This window comes from Gouania willdenowi, assembly GCF_900634775.1.
Source record: "Gouania willdenowi chromosome 24 unlocalized genomic scaffold, fGouWil2.1 scaffold_320_arrow_ctg1, whole genome shotgun sequence".
NCBI classification, from domain to species: domain Eukaryota; kingdom Metazoa; phylum Chordata; class Actinopteri; order Blenniiformes; family Gobiesocidae; genus Gouania; species Gouania willdenowi.
Genome location: NW_021144848.1, coordinates 504,280 through 521,649, shown reverse-complemented (window position 1 = coordinate 521,649; position 17,370 = coordinate 504,280). Strand labels below are relative to the sequence as shown.

At 37.9% G+C, this 17,370-nt stretch overlaps 1 protein-coding gene across 1 annotated transcript in view; it reads right to left on the bottom strand.

Moving 5' to 3' along the window:
* Positions 1-4,255: 4,255 nt before the first annotated feature.
* Positions 4,256-17,370, bottom strand: part of LOC114458298 (leucine-rich repeat and fibronectin type-III domain-containing protein 2-like) — a 214,028-nt gene continuing 200,913 nt past the window's right edge. Inside the window, exon 7 of the mRNA XM_028440694.1 lies at positions 4,256-6,604. Coding sequence (XP_028296495.1) covers positions 5,641-6,604 — 964 coding nt within the window. The 3' untranslated portion in view covers positions 4,256-5,640. The remainder of the gene's footprint in view (positions 6,605-17,370) is intronic.

The window sequence follows — 17,370 nt, the reverse complement described above, 5'->3', positions numbered from 1 at the left end:
TTGGCTGTGATGTGTATGCGTCGGACATGGGTGGTGGTGGTGGTGGTGGTGGTGGTGTGCATGAGGAGGACATGGGCTGTACTGAGTGTAGGTATGTGGGAACCATCGGCTGTAATGCATGTGAATGTGCTGGGACCATGGGATGTGTTGTAAATGCATGTGTGGGACCAGGTACGTGCGAGGCAGGGTTTGCTTGTTTCTATTTTGGGCCTCAACAATGGCGTCCAGTCTGACACCGTTATTCCTCTCAGTCTTCTCCATTATGTCTGCGGTCGTCATCTTTATGTCCAGGGGCCTCATTTATAAACGCAGCGTACGTACAAAAGAAAGCGTACGCCACATGTAAGCAAAGTTTGGGATTTATAAAAAAAAAACCTGACGAGATAACGTGCTCACCTCCACGGCAGCTCTGACCCTGCCGTACGCACAAAATCATGAGAAACCGGAAACTCCGCCCCCAACAGGAGAAGGATGAAATTAAAGACAGCTCTGTGAAATTAAAGAATTTGTGTGAAACAATGGAACACATTGAACATTTCACAACACATTATTTGAAGGATGCATTTGCAAAAACAGAGGAGGAAAACATTATACTGACGCCCGCAGGGAGTGAGCGACGTGCGCGCGCTTATAAATACAGTTTTGTATTAATAATAATAATTGTAATCAAGGAAGAGGCTGTTGTGGGAGGTGAACCGCGTTATAGCGAGGTACGACTGTACTATATTTTGACAGTAACTTGCCCAACATTGTATAATATTCCATGCCTTTGTTTCTCCCCTTTGGTTGTGATTAGATTTGTCTCACTATGAAGGTCTTGGGTGATTTTCACTGTTCTGATTCTGCAAAAACACTTCAATGACACACAAATATCATGGAGATTTTTTTTTTTTTGTTTTGTTTTATCATTGTAGCAAAAACAACAGTATTTGACCACACACACAGGATTGTGTACAGCTCCAGGTAAGAAACAACACGAGTAGTATCTCTGCTCTCCTTTTGCTTCAGTCAAAATAGTCAAAGCAGAGAACGATACAAAAGTCCATTATAATGTACTGACACACTGTACACACGTCATTCAAACACATGAGAAATGAGTGAAAACACTGGGCTGCAGCGTCTCCTGCGTCAGATCAGCAGAAACATGCAACATCACAATAAGCTGCTGATACATGGGTGAACCCTGACGTGAGTCAATCAGCGTTTTAGAAACAGTAAAGTCAGACCAAAGTACAACCAGCACAATGGAAACACCACAAGAAGCAAATGGTTCTATGCACGTTACTGGTGAACAGACAGCGATTGTAAATCTTAAAGAATCTCCACGAATCTTCACGACTCAGCAAAACACACGGTGTCACTTGACAAACCGAATGACTTCAAAATGAAACGGCCACAGGCTTCAAAATAAAAGTCATCAGACTCAACCAGGGTTGGTGTTTGCATAACTGGTGATTAATTACAATTACGACATATTCATAATTGTAATCGTAATTGATACAAAAAAAAAAACAAACAAAACGTTGCCGTCGTAATCGTAATTGAGTTCAGATAATTGACTTTGTAATTGTAATCGGCATTAACATTCTATAAAAACTGTGGAACAATGTCACAGCTCTACGGTTTACACATATTTAGTTAATTATTCAAATATGTCAGTTTTGTGGATCATTTTACTATTTAAAAAATAATTTGAAATCTCGGGCTATACTGACAGAAAAAAAGGTTCAGACGCCCACACCAAGAACATTAATACTGATATTTTTCATTGATTAGGAAGCCTAACGAGGAAACCAAGAGATGAGAACCAAATTAGATGATAGATAATATTTTACAGCTGATTTAAGACATGCATTGGTCAAAACTGACCCGTTATCATAAGAGATGCTAACAGAAAGCTAACACAAGAGGAAGGTTTTGTTTACGGACTTATTTATTTCAGATTCAGTAATGAATTGTAATTGAACTTTTTTTTTTTTTTTTTTTTCCTAAAAAAAAAAAAAAAAAAAAAAAAAAAAGTAATTGAGAACGTAATTGTCCTTTCAGGAGAAATAATATTAGTAATTTAATTGTAATTAGAAAAGAAAAAAATAACGCAGGTCAACGTAATCATAATTGAGTTGTAATTGAAGATAGATAATTGAAAACTTAATTGTATCTGAAAAACGTAAATGACCCCAACCCTGGCCTTAACGGCCCCAGGCCGTAAAACACGACATGGCATTTTATTTTGAAGGAACCAGAATTACACATGATGAAGTAAGTTGCAAAGCCGTTCTTTCCTTATATTTTTTTAAAAGTCAATATAAATCAACATATTGTTTGATTAAATAATACATAGTGAAATGAAATGTTGATATATCTTAACCTTTAATAATAAATTGAAAATAACAACTTTCAACTTCCTGTCGTATCTGAAGCAGCACATATCGATGATGTCATGCGTACTTCTGGTTTCTTCTATGTCATGTGGTGTTTTACAGCGTGAGGCTGTTTAGTCTGATGACTTTTATTTTGAAGCCTGAAGCCATTTTATCTGACAGCGTTTGGTCTGATCATGTTTTTTTTCTTAAAACCTGATACCTCACTCTGAGACCTGAGGATGACCTAAAACGTACACCGTGTACGTGCAGGCCTTTGGTTTTTAAATGACCCTGGGCTCTGTCTATTGTCCAATAATTTACCACCATATTCCATTTCCATATTATGTGTCCAACTTCCTGGATGTAGAGACGCTGGAATTCAAGCTGCTCGTATCATGAATGTGGAATAACAGCTAATATTACAGTTTTATGATTAACATTAGTTATAATATAGTTATTATTTGGTCTTTAATCATTTTGTAATACCAATGATGTGTGTTGGGCAGGGTTGGGGTCAATTACATTTTTTAGTTACAATTACGTTTTCAATTTCCCATGTTCATTTACAATTCAATTACGATTACAGCTCACAGCATTTTTCCAAATTACAATTAAATGAAAACAATTTTTTGTCCTCTGATAATCAATTAAAATTACATTATCAATGACTAAAGTTCAATTACCATAAATCACAATTATTACTAAGCTAGTAAAAATTAACCTTCCTCTTGTGTTAGCTTTCTGTTAGCATCTCTAATGATAACAAGTCTATAAAATACACTAAAAACAAATATACATCATCTAATTTATTTATAGAAATAAGCCAAAAATAACTACCCAATCAATGAAAATATAGGTTTTAATATTTTATTTTAATGGTAAAGTGTGAGAAAGCTTGATATGAAACATTTTAATAATTGTTAATTGCACACAGAATTGTAACATGGTTCCCCAGTTTTGCGTTCAAATATAATTGACAATTTTCAAGGCAATTACAGCTACAAAGTCAATTACAATTTAATTATGATTATGACGGCAACAGATTTTCTAAATTACAATTCTAAATACGCCCTAATTGTCATTAATTATAAATTACACGATTACAATTATAGTTGACCCCAACCCGGGCACTAACGTTTGGGTTTTGATTGGCAGACAGAGGCGGAGCTATGGCTCAGTAAACAACAGATGTGCATCAAGTTCCCGACTTTTCAGAAGGAAGTGTTGGTATTGCTCCAACGTTAACAGAGGACGTAAGAAGTGCGACACCCGCACTTTCGTAAAAACTAAAATTCATCCTCCTCACTTTTTACAGAGGGAGTCATTGTTTAAAACGCATTGGTCCAGTTAGAGGGATTGAATTGTGATTAAGCCAATCACAGCCAGCCATTTGACAAAGCTGCCATTCCGAGAAGGTAAACAAAGAGTTAACAGCGATGAGTAAAGTGGTAAAAAAAATAAATAACAGGTGGTAAAAAAAAAGAGTGAAAAGTGATTAAAATGGACCAAAAGAAGAACAAATGGACAAAACAGGTGGTATGTAAAGGTAGCCTAAATGAGCAAAACCTGGTAAACAATAGTGAAAAAGGGCAAAGATATGGAACAAAAAGAGGTAAAATGTAGAGAAAAAGGAAACAAGTGTTATTTATTGGGCAAAATGTAGCTTTATTGGATGAAAAGTAGCAAAAAAAAAATGGTTAAAGAATTGACAAAAAATTGGATGAACGTGTCAAAAAGAACTTATAAAAATGAGGAAAAATGGAGCTATAATCTAAAAAAAAAAAACCATAAAAGGGCAAAAATGGGACAAAGAAAGTTTCAAAATGACTTAATAACTGCTTTAACATGGTTTTAGTAATCCACTGCAGCCTCTCATGGTACAGACTGGTTTTAACGTGACTTTCTCTTCAGTTAAAGTCAGTAGAATTCAACTTTATTAACAAAAGCCTGTGGACAAATGTTTTATATACTGTACATAATAACTTCAGTATGGAGTTTATCCCCTTTTGCTGCTCTTGCTGCTTCCATTATCTTCCCAGACATTAAAATTCTTGGGGTCTGAATCTGGCCCAGTGGGCCCCCACCTAGCAAGATTATCCAGCACACATACTGCATGGAATGATGGCACTAGGGCGCTCCGCTGCTGTTTGTTACAATGCCAGATGTCACCAAGAACAGGTCAAATAGATATAAGTTACCTTATATATGGGTCACTTTTGGATCACATCCAGATGAGTCTGTACCCTAGCTTGCCATAATGCAGCCAAAACTGGCCCAAATAGATTTAAAGATTAGTCCACATTTGCAGCGTCAAAAAAGGCTAATTTAGGCTCACAAGTCATTTATACAGGCCAGAAGAATGACAAAGTGCCCACATCCGTTTGCTATCTGCGTTAGGAAGGCTTGTTAGAGCCCAAAATGTAACAAGACCCCAATTGTTATACCTTTTTCTTTTGGCTTGTTAAGATATTTGAGTCCTATTTTTTTTTTAGCTTGGTACCAATTTTTAATGTGTCAGCATTTAAACGCCTACATATTGGTGAGCATGGATCAGTAAATACTTTTATTAATTATTGCTCTTATGATTTGGAATTTGTGCAGATATAATGTGAAAACTAAATTGCAATAATTCATAATAAACATAGTTAATGTTAAAAGAAATCCTCTGAATTCTTTGTTTTTCAAACAGTTTGAATAGAAATCAATGAAATGGGCCTCTTTGTCTCACACTGCACTGCTTCTGATCATTTTGTTTTCGTACAAATGTATTAGTTGTAATTCAGTCAGTAGATGATGCGTTTGAATGTAATTATATATATTTATATGTAGGATCTGAATCATTCATTGACCTTTAAATATAAACTCTTCAGAGAACGTATATACAGTCACATACAAGTTTGTCAATTATTATTTTGTTCCATAAATCTTCTTGACTCAAATCATTACATTTATATACTGTATACTGTAAATATAGTAAACTAAAATAAAAAGAGATTTACAGTTGAACATGTGGTCATGCCTTGCTTAAGTGTCATGGCAGAGACCAGTAAGGGATCCTGTGTGTGAGACAGTAAACAATATAAAACTTTCATGATATGACACACATCTGTACAGTGCATTAATAGTCGGTAGGTTTGTAATCAGTCATTGGGAACGGACTCAATGAAAGCTTTTCGTTCCTTTGATGTTTGGCTGTGACTTTGATGTAATTTACATGTGTGCTTCATGCAGGGTAGAAGACTCCATCATGGCATGTTTGACAGATCCTCCATCCTTCCTAAACAGTACTCTCCATCACCCATTCAGAGCTGTCGATGGTCACTTTGCTCCCCACCGGGTCCCCCTCCTCCTCGCACTGCAGCAGCATGCCGTTTACAGACAGGCTCCTCTTAGTCCAAATGCTGCTGATCCTGCGAGGTTTGCTGCAAAGCTGAGACCCCCCCACAGCTGCAACGTCTCCCATGTTGAACGACTGGCTCCTTTTGGGCTTGGAGTCCAGAGGCAGCATCAGGAGCCGGCTGAGGCTGGAGTCCAGCGTCCGCCCCAGCAGCGGCTCCCGGTCCGTGGGGGCCTTCGCTGCTACTGCTGCCCTCGGCATTGTGGAAGACCCGCTGGAGGCTCCGGGTTCCCTGCCCTGGCCCCCCCGCAGCTCTAGGGCGGTGAAAGCCCCTAGAAGGCTGTCCAGGTTGGTTCGGTGCTTGGAGTGAGCCGACTTCCAAATGTTGGCGAGAGTGCTGTTGGGGCTGTAAGACCCCCGTCCCGTGCTGGAGCCCGAGGAGTCAGAGGAGGAGGTGAGGCTGCTCTGCAGAGAGCCACACTTGAACTCCACCACCTCGTCCTGTGCCCGCCCTTTGGGCTCCGGCTGAGGCAGGAGCAGACCGTTGGGTCCCAGCCGGCCCCCGTTGATCTGCGAGTGCGTTTCGCTGACGTTGCTCAGCTTGTCCACCCGGGGCTCAGCGTCCGCCGACTTGTACCGGACCATGAGGATGATGATGAACACCAGCAGGGTGGCCACGATGATCCCTCCCACCACCAGGATCATGGTGCCCCCCAGCAGCTGGCTGGGGAGGGACTGACAGCGGGTGTAGTCGTCCACAGTGTAGAAATGTGTGCAGCCCACTATGTTGGTGGCGGTCAGCGTTGTGGCCGTGTCGTCCCAGGCAGCGAGAACACACAGGTCGTAGCGTGTGCCCGACACCAGGTTGGTCACCAAGAAGGCTTTACTCGCTGCAGGAATCATCCTGAACAAAAACACAATCAGAGGTTAAAGTTCATGAGCAGTGACGTTCAGTAACGCCTAACTGTAATCTGATTACTTTTACCAAGCAACGAGTAAAGTAACAGATCATAATTAATAACAATAATACATTTAAAGCAAATCTCAAAGTGCGACAATGGGAATAAAAGCATAAAACAGAGAGCAGCTAAATCCAAAAGGGGGAAAGGGGGGGAGATGGTGGTAGTTTTTTAGAGGATTCAACAGTCTGTGGGGTTTTGATGTGGTCTGGGAGAATGTTCCAGAAAGCACGGCCCCCCCATCGTGCAGAGCTAGTTCTGGGTGTGAGGAGGCAGTTTGAGTTGTTTGGGGTAATAATTGTAAATATTTAGATTTTAATATTTACACTATTGTATTTATAATTATAATATTATTATTACTATTACAATTATTAAATAATTATAAATTATTTGTGTAATATTAAGGCAAGGCAGCAAGACATATTTATTTGTTTCGCACATTTCATACACAAGACAATTCAATGTGTTTTACATGATTAGAAAGTGCAACAGAAAACATTTAATAGTTTAAAAGTTAATAAGAACATTAAAATCATGAAAAATCTCCCTCTCAGTCATTTGCACTAGAGAATAAAAGAGACTTTAACTTGGATTTATTCATTTTTTTTTACTTTAGATGCTGACTTTAGCTCTGCTAACAGTTTGTTCCACTTCTTTGTATTAAAATACTAAAATGAGTTTGATTAAAATCTGTTTTTAAAAAAACACAATGAAGAAAAATATTTCGAAAATGAAGTTTGTAAAATATACAGAGTAAAATGTAACATTTCCTTGAAAATAAGGGAACTTTTCTAACGCCCACTACGAGCCGTCCCACCCGCCCAACCAGGCTCCAGTGTCCCTTATATTATAAGATAAGTGTACAATAAATCTAAAATACCTACTTATCAACCACTTACTAAATACAATTATGTGATTAGAATCTGGTTGGTCGACCTTTATTAACATTTAAATGCTGTGAACATTCCTACTAGGGCTGGTGATATGAACCCAAACTCATATCTCAATATATTTTCTCAAAATATATGATATATGATGTATGTTATAAATCTAGATAATTTTATCAAATGAAATCTGACCAGGGGGTTAAATTTGCAGATGCAAAATGCGACACAGGGACATTTATTAACAAACAGCTGATCAATATGTGACACTCAGCGACTCCTAAAACTAGTATTTTGATAAATGATACGGTATAAAATATATATACATGAAATAATATAGTTTTCTATATCGCCAAAATAGAAAACTTGATACATCTTGAATCTCGATATATTGCCCAGCCCTAATTCCTAAATTATAAAAGAGCCTAAATAAAAACATAAATGTGTAAATGAAGCACATGTGTTTATTTAATATACTTACAGTTTATATACAAGTCAACATGTTGCATATTTACTGTTAATTTCACATTGCTTGTCTTTAAGTTAGACATTAACATTTTATTTTATTACATATTTTATTATAATTTCTCATGCTCACTCATGTGGTTCTCTGATATTCACTAATGACTTATTAGACACATTTATTACAGACTTTACATTATTTAACACTTCATAAAACAGTGTATATTTGTGGAGCTTGTGATTGGCTGATTTTTCATGGTGACTTACATGGTTCCTTCCTCTGTGGTAGATTATGTTATTAATCTAACAGAATGTGTAACCGTGTCACATCCTGATGGTCTTTATGAAGATAAACTCTCATTTTACAACGTATTTACACCAGTTCTTTGTTTTTTCACTGGAACGTCTTCATTCATCATCTCTTTTCTGAGTTGTTTCCGTGTTTGTTGCCACTGTCGTCACGACTATTGCGATAACTGCCACTCAGGTCATTTCAGATGGCAGTTCTCGCGAGGCTAGTGACGGCGTTCAGTTTAGTAAGGTATCTTTTAATTATTACTACATTAAAATACGGGATATTTACAGGAAAATACTAATACGGGAAGATGGTGTGAAAGAGGGGTAAAATACGGGAGTTTCCCGGCCAAAACGGGATACTTCACAGGTATGCATTTAGTGGTGTCAGTCAGTAGCACACAGAGCGTTTCAGGATTTGTAGCTCACTTTGTTCTTTAGGAGAACTTCAATGACTTCCACCAGGGCCGGCCTTCCCATCAGGCAACACAGGCGGCCACCTAGGGTGCCATCTGCTGGAGGGGCAACACCAGCCACCAAATAATAATAATGATAATAATTTAAAACGTATAACGTATAAATGTATAATAAACATGAAACACACCCTTTACAATCACGGTACATGTTTTCTCTTAATTAAATATTAATATTAAAAATCTGTAACTATACCTGCTGATCTTTTGCCCATATTTATGCATATTTATCCATCCATCCATTTTCAAACCCACTTGCTCCTGTTTTACAGGGTCGCGGGGGTCTGCCGGTGCCAATCTCCGGCTCTCATTGGGCGCTGGGCGGGGCTACACCCTGGACAGGGCGCCAGTTATTTATGCATATTTATATTTATTTTATTTGAATTAATGTTCCCTTCTATATAATTATATTGTGTTGTTTCCACATTGTGTTCTTTGGTTTTAAGATTTCTGTTACGGACGATAGTAAATCCAAACTTTTATAAATTATTTTTAACGTTTGATTGCACTGTTTTGCATTTATTTTGGATTTTGCACCATTGTTTTTGTTGTTCTTTCAGGACATTTTACTATACCTCTAGGTGTTATATTGTTTTATAGTGAATTATTCTAATTTTTAAAATAAATTGTACTTTTTTCCCCAATAGTTTATTGTGTCGCAGAATTGCATTGTTTTGTTGTCTTGATATTAAAAATAAATAACAATGTTTACACACTGTGTCGACTTTAAAAAGCAAACAAACAAACAAACCTTTTTATTTTATTTTTATTCATTTATTTGGGTGGGCACGTTAAAGTCCACTCTTGCCCTGACTTCCACACACGTCCCTGGTCAGACTGGTGTGAGTGGATGTGTGACCGTCTTTGGGCTGGAGGAGGTTCTTCTTCTACTGATTACTAGAGGTTGGTGTGCATAATGACACCTAGGTTGGTGATCAGAGGGCAACGTGAGATGTTTTGACCAGTGACTGGACCTGATGAGGAGTGCCAACTAGGATGACCTCTGTTTTTCAGCTGAGATAGAGATTGAAGGGATTCTACAGGTGTACTGGGGTTTTCTTTGATGGAAAAGCAGCACACAGACAGCGCCAGTGTCCTCTCCACCCCAGGCTCTACCAATACAATTAGTGAATTATCTATAATCGAAGAAACAGTAATTAGATTACAGTTACTTTACTGCAAGCAGGCTGCGGTACTAAATTAAACCGTTTTGCTACGGTTTGTTGAGCGTCATGTGATTATTATCTCTTATAGCGCATTATAACCCAGTCGACTGTAGTCTCAACGTTGGGATCAATCATATCTGTTATCGCGCAATTGATAATTACTTACAATTATGGCATAATTATAATTGAAATTTTAAAAATCTGTTGCTGTCGTAATTGTAATTAAATTGTAATTGAGTTCCGATAATTGACTTTGTAATTTTAATTGCCATGAAAATTCTATAAAAAGATGTAAATGATAATTTAACACATAACGGGGTTATGTTCCTTGGCATACACATACAGTTACCTCCAAAAGGATTTTGAACGGTAAGGTCAATTCCTTTGTTTTTGTTGTATACTGTAGATATTTGGGTTTCAGATCAAAACATGAATATGAGACAGAATTACAGTTTTTATTTCATAGTATTTACATCTAGATGTTAAACAACTCAGAACAGAGCACCTTTGTTTGAACCTACCCACCTTTAAAGTGAGCAAAAGTATTGGAACAGACATTATTAAATGAACTTAAAGTGAATAACATTAAATAAATAGTGACATAACTCTTACATCAAGCCTGCGACCCATTGACTTCACCAGACTGTTGCATTTCTCATGTGAAATGCTTTTCCAGACCTTTACTGCAGATTCTTTCAGTTCTGGTTTGTTTCTAGGGGTTTCTACCTTCAGGAGGTAAAATGCTCTATTTGGTAAAGGTCCAGTGATTGACTCGTCCAGTCTAAGACCTTCCACTTTCCCCCTGACGAAGTCCTTTGTTGTGTTGGCAGTGTGTTTTGGGTCATTGTCCTGTTGCATGACGAAGCTTATCTCGATTAGTTTGGATGCAGTTTTCTGTAAATTTCCAGACAAAATGGTTTTGCAGACTTCTGCTGCTACCATCATGAGTTACATCATCAATAAACACCATGCTTCACAGATGAGCTTCTGTGTTTTGGATCATAAGCAGATCCTTTCTTTCTCCATACTTTGGCCTTTCCATCACTTTGGTAGACGTTCATCTTGGTCTCATCAGTTCATAAAACTTTGTTTCAAAACTTTTGTGGCTCATCTCTGTATTTTTTGCTGATGAGTGGTTTGCATCTTGTGGTATGGCCTCTATACGTCTTCTCTGGAAGTCTTCTTCAAACAGTGGATGGTCATACCTTCACCCCTGCCCTGTGGAGGTTGGCAGTGATGTCACTGACTGTCTGTTGCTCAGTACACCAGTAGTTTCTTTCTTTTTCAGGATATTCCAAATTGTTGTATTGCCTATGCCCAATGTTTGTGCACTAGCTCTTATCGATTTTCCCTTTTCTCTCAGCTTCTAAATGGTTTGCTTTTCTCCCATAGACTTCTCTCTGGTCTTCATGTTTGCTTAACAGTAAATACAGTTTTCACAGGTGAAATCCAAAGCCAAGAACAAGAACTATTTCATGTTTAAGCTATAAATATAAAAGGCAACACTAGAAACACCCATCGGTCACATGTTCCAATAATTTTGCTCACTTGAAAAGTGGGCGGTTTCAAACAAAAAATGTTCTGTCCTGAGTTGTTTAACACATCTGGATGTAAATACTATGAAATAAAAGCTGGAATTCTGAACTTTTGTCTCATATTCATGTTTTCATCTAAAACCCAAATGTCTACAACAACAAAGACAAAGGAATTGACCTTGACGTTCCAATACTTTTGGAGGTAACTGTATGTAGTTAACAATTATTAAAATGTATTTCATATCAAGTTTTCCCACATTATACCATTAAAAAAAAATTGAACTCGAGGGGTTTATTAACACAAAAAAAGCTCAGACGCCCACACCAAAAGCATTAATACCAATATTTTCATTGATTATGAAGCCTAACACGGTAACCAATAGATAGTAAATACATTAGATGATTGGTATTTGTTTTTAGTGTATTTTACAGCTGATTTACGACCCGTTGTCATAAAAGATTAGAACAGAAAGCTTTGTTTTTTTTAAATAAAGTTATTTATTTGATTATAAATTAACTTAAGTAACTGAGAACATAATTATAAATGACTTTCTGAGGATAAAATTGGAATGGGAAGTAATGCTGGTCACTGTAATTGTAATTGAACATGGGTAATTGAAAACGTACTTTTAACTAAACCGCCATCCTCTGACTCATTTGTTGTTTTTCACTGAGGAAAAAAGGCCTTTAATGAAATGTATCATAATGAGTGGTGAATATTCTGACAGAGGAAAAGCAGACATTCTCTTTATGATGGACTTTGAGACATGACGTTACCTGCGTCACAAAGAAAGCTTTTTTTAAACATTTCTCACATTTTGCTGTTGTGAGGAAAATAGTTGCTTATGTTTGACTTTTTGGGCTGCGTGTGCATACATTTGAGGAGTGCTGCTGGTAGATTACACAAGTTGCACAGTTTCTTTCTTTTCAGATGCTGCTCGACTGACAGCACGCTGCAAATCCCCAGAACATCCCGATGCAGCAGTGCAGAGCGCTCAGTGAGGATGATCTCGTTGTTTTGAAGGCTTTGATAGACAACCCTGCTGATGGATGATGGATGTGTCAACGTCGGTGAACAATACGAAAAGTAAACAGCTTCCCTCGCTGCCACTATGCAGCATGTTGTGTGATTTAGGAAGTGCATCAATGTGACAGCACAACCATTTTTTATTTAACATCAAGAAGTTCTTCTCTCTCATGCTTTAAATCTCTGTCTATGTTTTTCTCTCAGTTGTTCTCATTTACCAACCGTTCGTATGTTCAGATCTAGTGTTGTGGTAGTCCAGACCGGTCTTGGTCTCGAGACCAATTTTTAAAGGTCTCGGTCTCGTCTCGGACTCTGAAGCATTTTGACTCGGTCTTGTCTCGGACTCGGGATTTTCTCTCAAGACCGTTTGAGACCAGCACTAATTTTTAAACTTTTTATAATGTGATAATAACACGGAGAAGAACGGGATAAAACAATCTTTTATTCATTCTTTAATCCACCAAGTAATGACCACAACCTTCCTTAATGTGACTGAGTGATGTGTGTGACACACTCGTGTGTGTGTGTGTCTGGCTACGGTGTCAGTTTGGACCACGGAGCGCAAGGGAGATATGAACTAATCACCAGTAAAAATCTCAGTAAAACTCCAGAAAACAATCACCAGTAATAAATATTATCTCCCTGGTAAAGACAGTAGCTCTAATAACTGGTAAAATGATAAACTGGTGATATTACAGCCTGTGAAGTACGGGGGACGCACTTACTCTGCTTCTGGGTCCTAGTGCCTGCCGCCCGGATGAAGCCTGTTCCGTTTACCGAGGTCCGTGTGTGTTTAATAAGTTTGTGTGTGTGTTTAATAAGTCTGTGTGTGTTTAATAAGTCCGTGTGTGTCCGTGTGTGTCAGCATGTTTATGTCTCTCTCCATCCACTCTTTTCATTATATTCATGTCTTTTAAGGCTTTTATTACATAGTGTCAGCTGTAGTCTGGGCCGCCGCCATCTTGGATTATGTCGTCACCAGCGCGTCATCAACTCAAATCGCGCAAGCCCAGAATGAGTCAAATAACTGTAAAGACGTCTTATATTAGTCTATTATCTTTTTAAAGTGGTGTTTTTTTGTGTCTTTAGACTCATTTACATTTATGTATATAATATGTTCCCCACAATATAAACAGGTTCACAATATAATTATTTTTATAGTTTCTGTTTCCACTGTTTCCAGAATAATAATAATAATTCTCAACAATAACTATTGATTAATTTGTCACATGACTTTTCCAGGGTTTGAGTTTGTTTTATTTAGTTTCACATCCACCTGTAGCTCTTTGTTTTTTACATTGATGACAACTTGTTTGTAGTTTTATTTCAGAAAGTTTCACTTTTACAGTTACAGTTGGAAACCTTTGTTAATTGAATATTCTAGTTACATTAGAGTAACCAAATTAAACTATATCAACTAAGTGAATTAATAAAATAACCTGTGTAAAGGCTTTTTCAAACTAAAAAATTATCTTGTGAAATCTGTGACCTGCACAACTGAAAGAATCAGAATCAAGAATCATTATTTCTTGGCTTTTAAATACTTTTAAACACTTGCTGTACATTCAGCTGACATAAAAATCTTGTTTTCAAATATGTAGAATAATTGTGAATTTATCAGTAGCAGTAGTAGTTTTAATATTTTAGTTCATTTTTTGCAGGCACCTTTTTAGTCCGTCAAATGTATTTAAAATAAACTATAGTTAAAGAGAGAATGTTATTTAACTGTTGAACCTTGTCATAATTTTATTTATTTATATATTTTTTTAAATTGAAAAAAAAATGTTTATGGTCTTGGTCTCGGTGCATTCTGGTCTCGGGCAAGTCATGGTGACGGATAGCGTGGTCTTAAACACAACAGTATTCAGATCTGAGCGTACGACGTACGTCCAACCAAGCAGGAGTGATTAGCTTCAACAGTGCACAACACATACACTACCCGGATCACAGGAGCGCCACTAGAGGGCGCCGTCCCACCACTCAGCACGTTAGTTTGATAAAAATAATAAAAAATATTAATTATTTAAAAATAGTACGGAACAAAGTTATATCTGTATTTAGATAATCAGAATAATATTATATAGATAATGATGATGTGTAAAGTTGTTTTGTTCATCTGTGTCTGACTGATGACGTGTTTCCTCCTTGGGGCGCAAAAAACTTTACCGTCCACTCTCGTTAAAAGGTGTACATGCGCAGTAACTCCTCTTCAATACAAGTCAATGGAGTGACTCTGGGCGTAGTTTGCCTGCGCCCACAGTCACTCTGCTGCTGTGCAGAGTTGAATGCAGCCAGATCATTTACACAACACCCCCTCCCGCCATGGGAGGGGCTGACGTCACAGTCGCCCGTCATAAAGTGGCTGATTATGATGTTAAACTAACTAAAACTAAAAACAAATGGGTAAAATCTGAAAAACAAAATAAAAAAAAACAAAACAAATGAAATAACAAGAAGTATAATAACCCTGACACACACTCACTCACTCTTTCGTATATACCAGAGTTTCTCAAATTAATATACTACTACTACTACTACTACTACTACTACTACTACTACTACTACTACTAATAATAATAATAATAATAATAATAATAATAATAATAATAGGCACTAAATACTGTTTCTTTCCACTTAGTTACAAAATGAGATACTTTAAAATGTGTGTTATCACTGATTCATTCCATCATTATGATATATAGTTGTTTTTTTTACAGTATTCTGAGCAAAATATTGTAGTTAGACAAAATATTAGATTCAGAAATGAGAGAAAGGAGGTACTTGAGCCAAAAAATTTTGATAACCACTGGTATAAACTACATTTGTTCTTGCCTGTTTATGGGTTTTGTGGAAATAAATGTGGTTAGTTTGAAAGCAGTTCTGTAACTGTAATTTTCCTGCTTATTTGTTCAAAGCTACACAAACACTGTTTGTTGCTTAAACAACGACGCGGCTAAATTGTGGATTTTTCCCTGTTTTATAAGCTTCATGCCGCCACAGAATTGAGCTCCGTCACATTAGATCAGGTGGAACAATGAAATTCTTCACATTAAATCATTCTTGCTCGCACTGAATCATTCTGATCACTCATTTTGCCACTCATAGCACATACGCAGAGAGAGAGAGAGAGAGAGAGAGAGAGAGAGAGAGAGAGCGCCCGTGTATTAGGTAAAATTCAGCCAGTTTGTAATAGAAGAATAAACCGTATAAAGTTGTTAAATCACCACGTTAGGTTTGTTCAGGATTGATTGGTTTTCTGGACTCTGAGGTTCATGGAGACGCTTCCGTAAGGAAGACGGAGCAGAGATCAGAACATCCTGGATACAGTCTGTATCCAGGATGTTCTGATCTCTGCTCCGTCTACAGTAAAAGTCAGTCAGTTTGTAATAGTAGCATAACAGCATGAAGTTTCCAAATCACCACGTTGGATTTGTTCAGAAGCGATCGCGTCCATATTCTGACTCAGAGTCAAACTCGCTGTGATCGCTCCGCGGTAGTTCACGGTAAGAAGAGCGGACAAAGCGGTCCAAATCAGTCTGGTTCCAGTAAAAAGTCACCATTAAAAGCTGTAAATAGACTTATCAGTAACAGTGCACTTTATAACCCGGAAATTAATGTATCTTAGTCTGTTTTTGCACCATATTGCATTGGTGAATGGAGCAATGTCTGTTGTAACAGCACAGTCTGTGAAGCCAAAGACGAACCAGTGGCAGCACAGCCTCGACTGATGACTTTTAAGGGTTTCATTCATTTCTTTTAAAGTCTTATTTATTGCCTAAAGCGTGCAGACAACTGAGGTTGATATAAACAGTATGTATCTGGGTCTCTCCAGAATCTCTGCTGTGAAGTTTTTCGCAGTGCACACAGGGGGGCAGACGTCACCCGTGAGCCCCTCGATACGGTGGCCGACAGGGACAAATGCACAGCAAACAGCAGTTTAAGTACAGTTTTTACACTGTCAATAAAGCACATCTTTGGTTTGCTTCACCTCAGATGTGAGGATTTTTCTTGCCAGTGTTTGTTTGTTTGGCCTCAATGGGCGGGGCCTCCAAACCAGGAAGATTTAAGCGCTTAACAAGTTAAAGACAATCAAATTCAGCCACCACATTTATCAACCCCTGATCAGTTGTACGCTGGGATTGGTCAGATACTATTGTTTCATAAACCACACGTAACAGGAGAAGGTGGATGGATACGGCACACGTAAAACTGGGCACCAACAACGGCTGCGGCCTCCCAACCACACCCAACACAAACATCCTCTAGCACCAAAACAACTGAATGGGGCAATAGGCTCTGAGGCACTAGCCCCGCACCCCACCAGAGACCCCCAAATCCCCAGACACAGACCTACTGGGCCGGACGATCTCAAGTTGCGCACCCATATGCCCGCACAGCGCAACGGCAAAAGAGGTCATCCAAAAAAGACACTCCCTGGCGCACATCCCGCACAACGCCATGTTTGCCACCTGCCAGCAGAGCGGGACATTAAAAACCCATAGAAGAAAAAAAAAGACATCTTAGTTGATTCTAAAGAGCCTAAAACATAAAATTATAAATGCATTCTTTGTAAAAAGTGGAAGATTAATGAAATAATACCAAAAAATGAAACTTCACGTTCCACATTAAAGTTGGGTGCTTTTATTTTTGCTGTCATACTATTTTGTCATTGGTTACTTCATGTTCTTGTTGTATGAAAGCAAATGCCTATAAGGTGTATAACAGGTACGTAATGCATGTAATATTCTACTTATTATATTCACTTCCAGAAAGGAAAGATACAAATCTGTGTCATACATCAGAGTGGATAATTGCAGCCTTAAAGATTGGGACCTTATAATGGCAGATCCATTCTGTCCTCAGAGTGCTG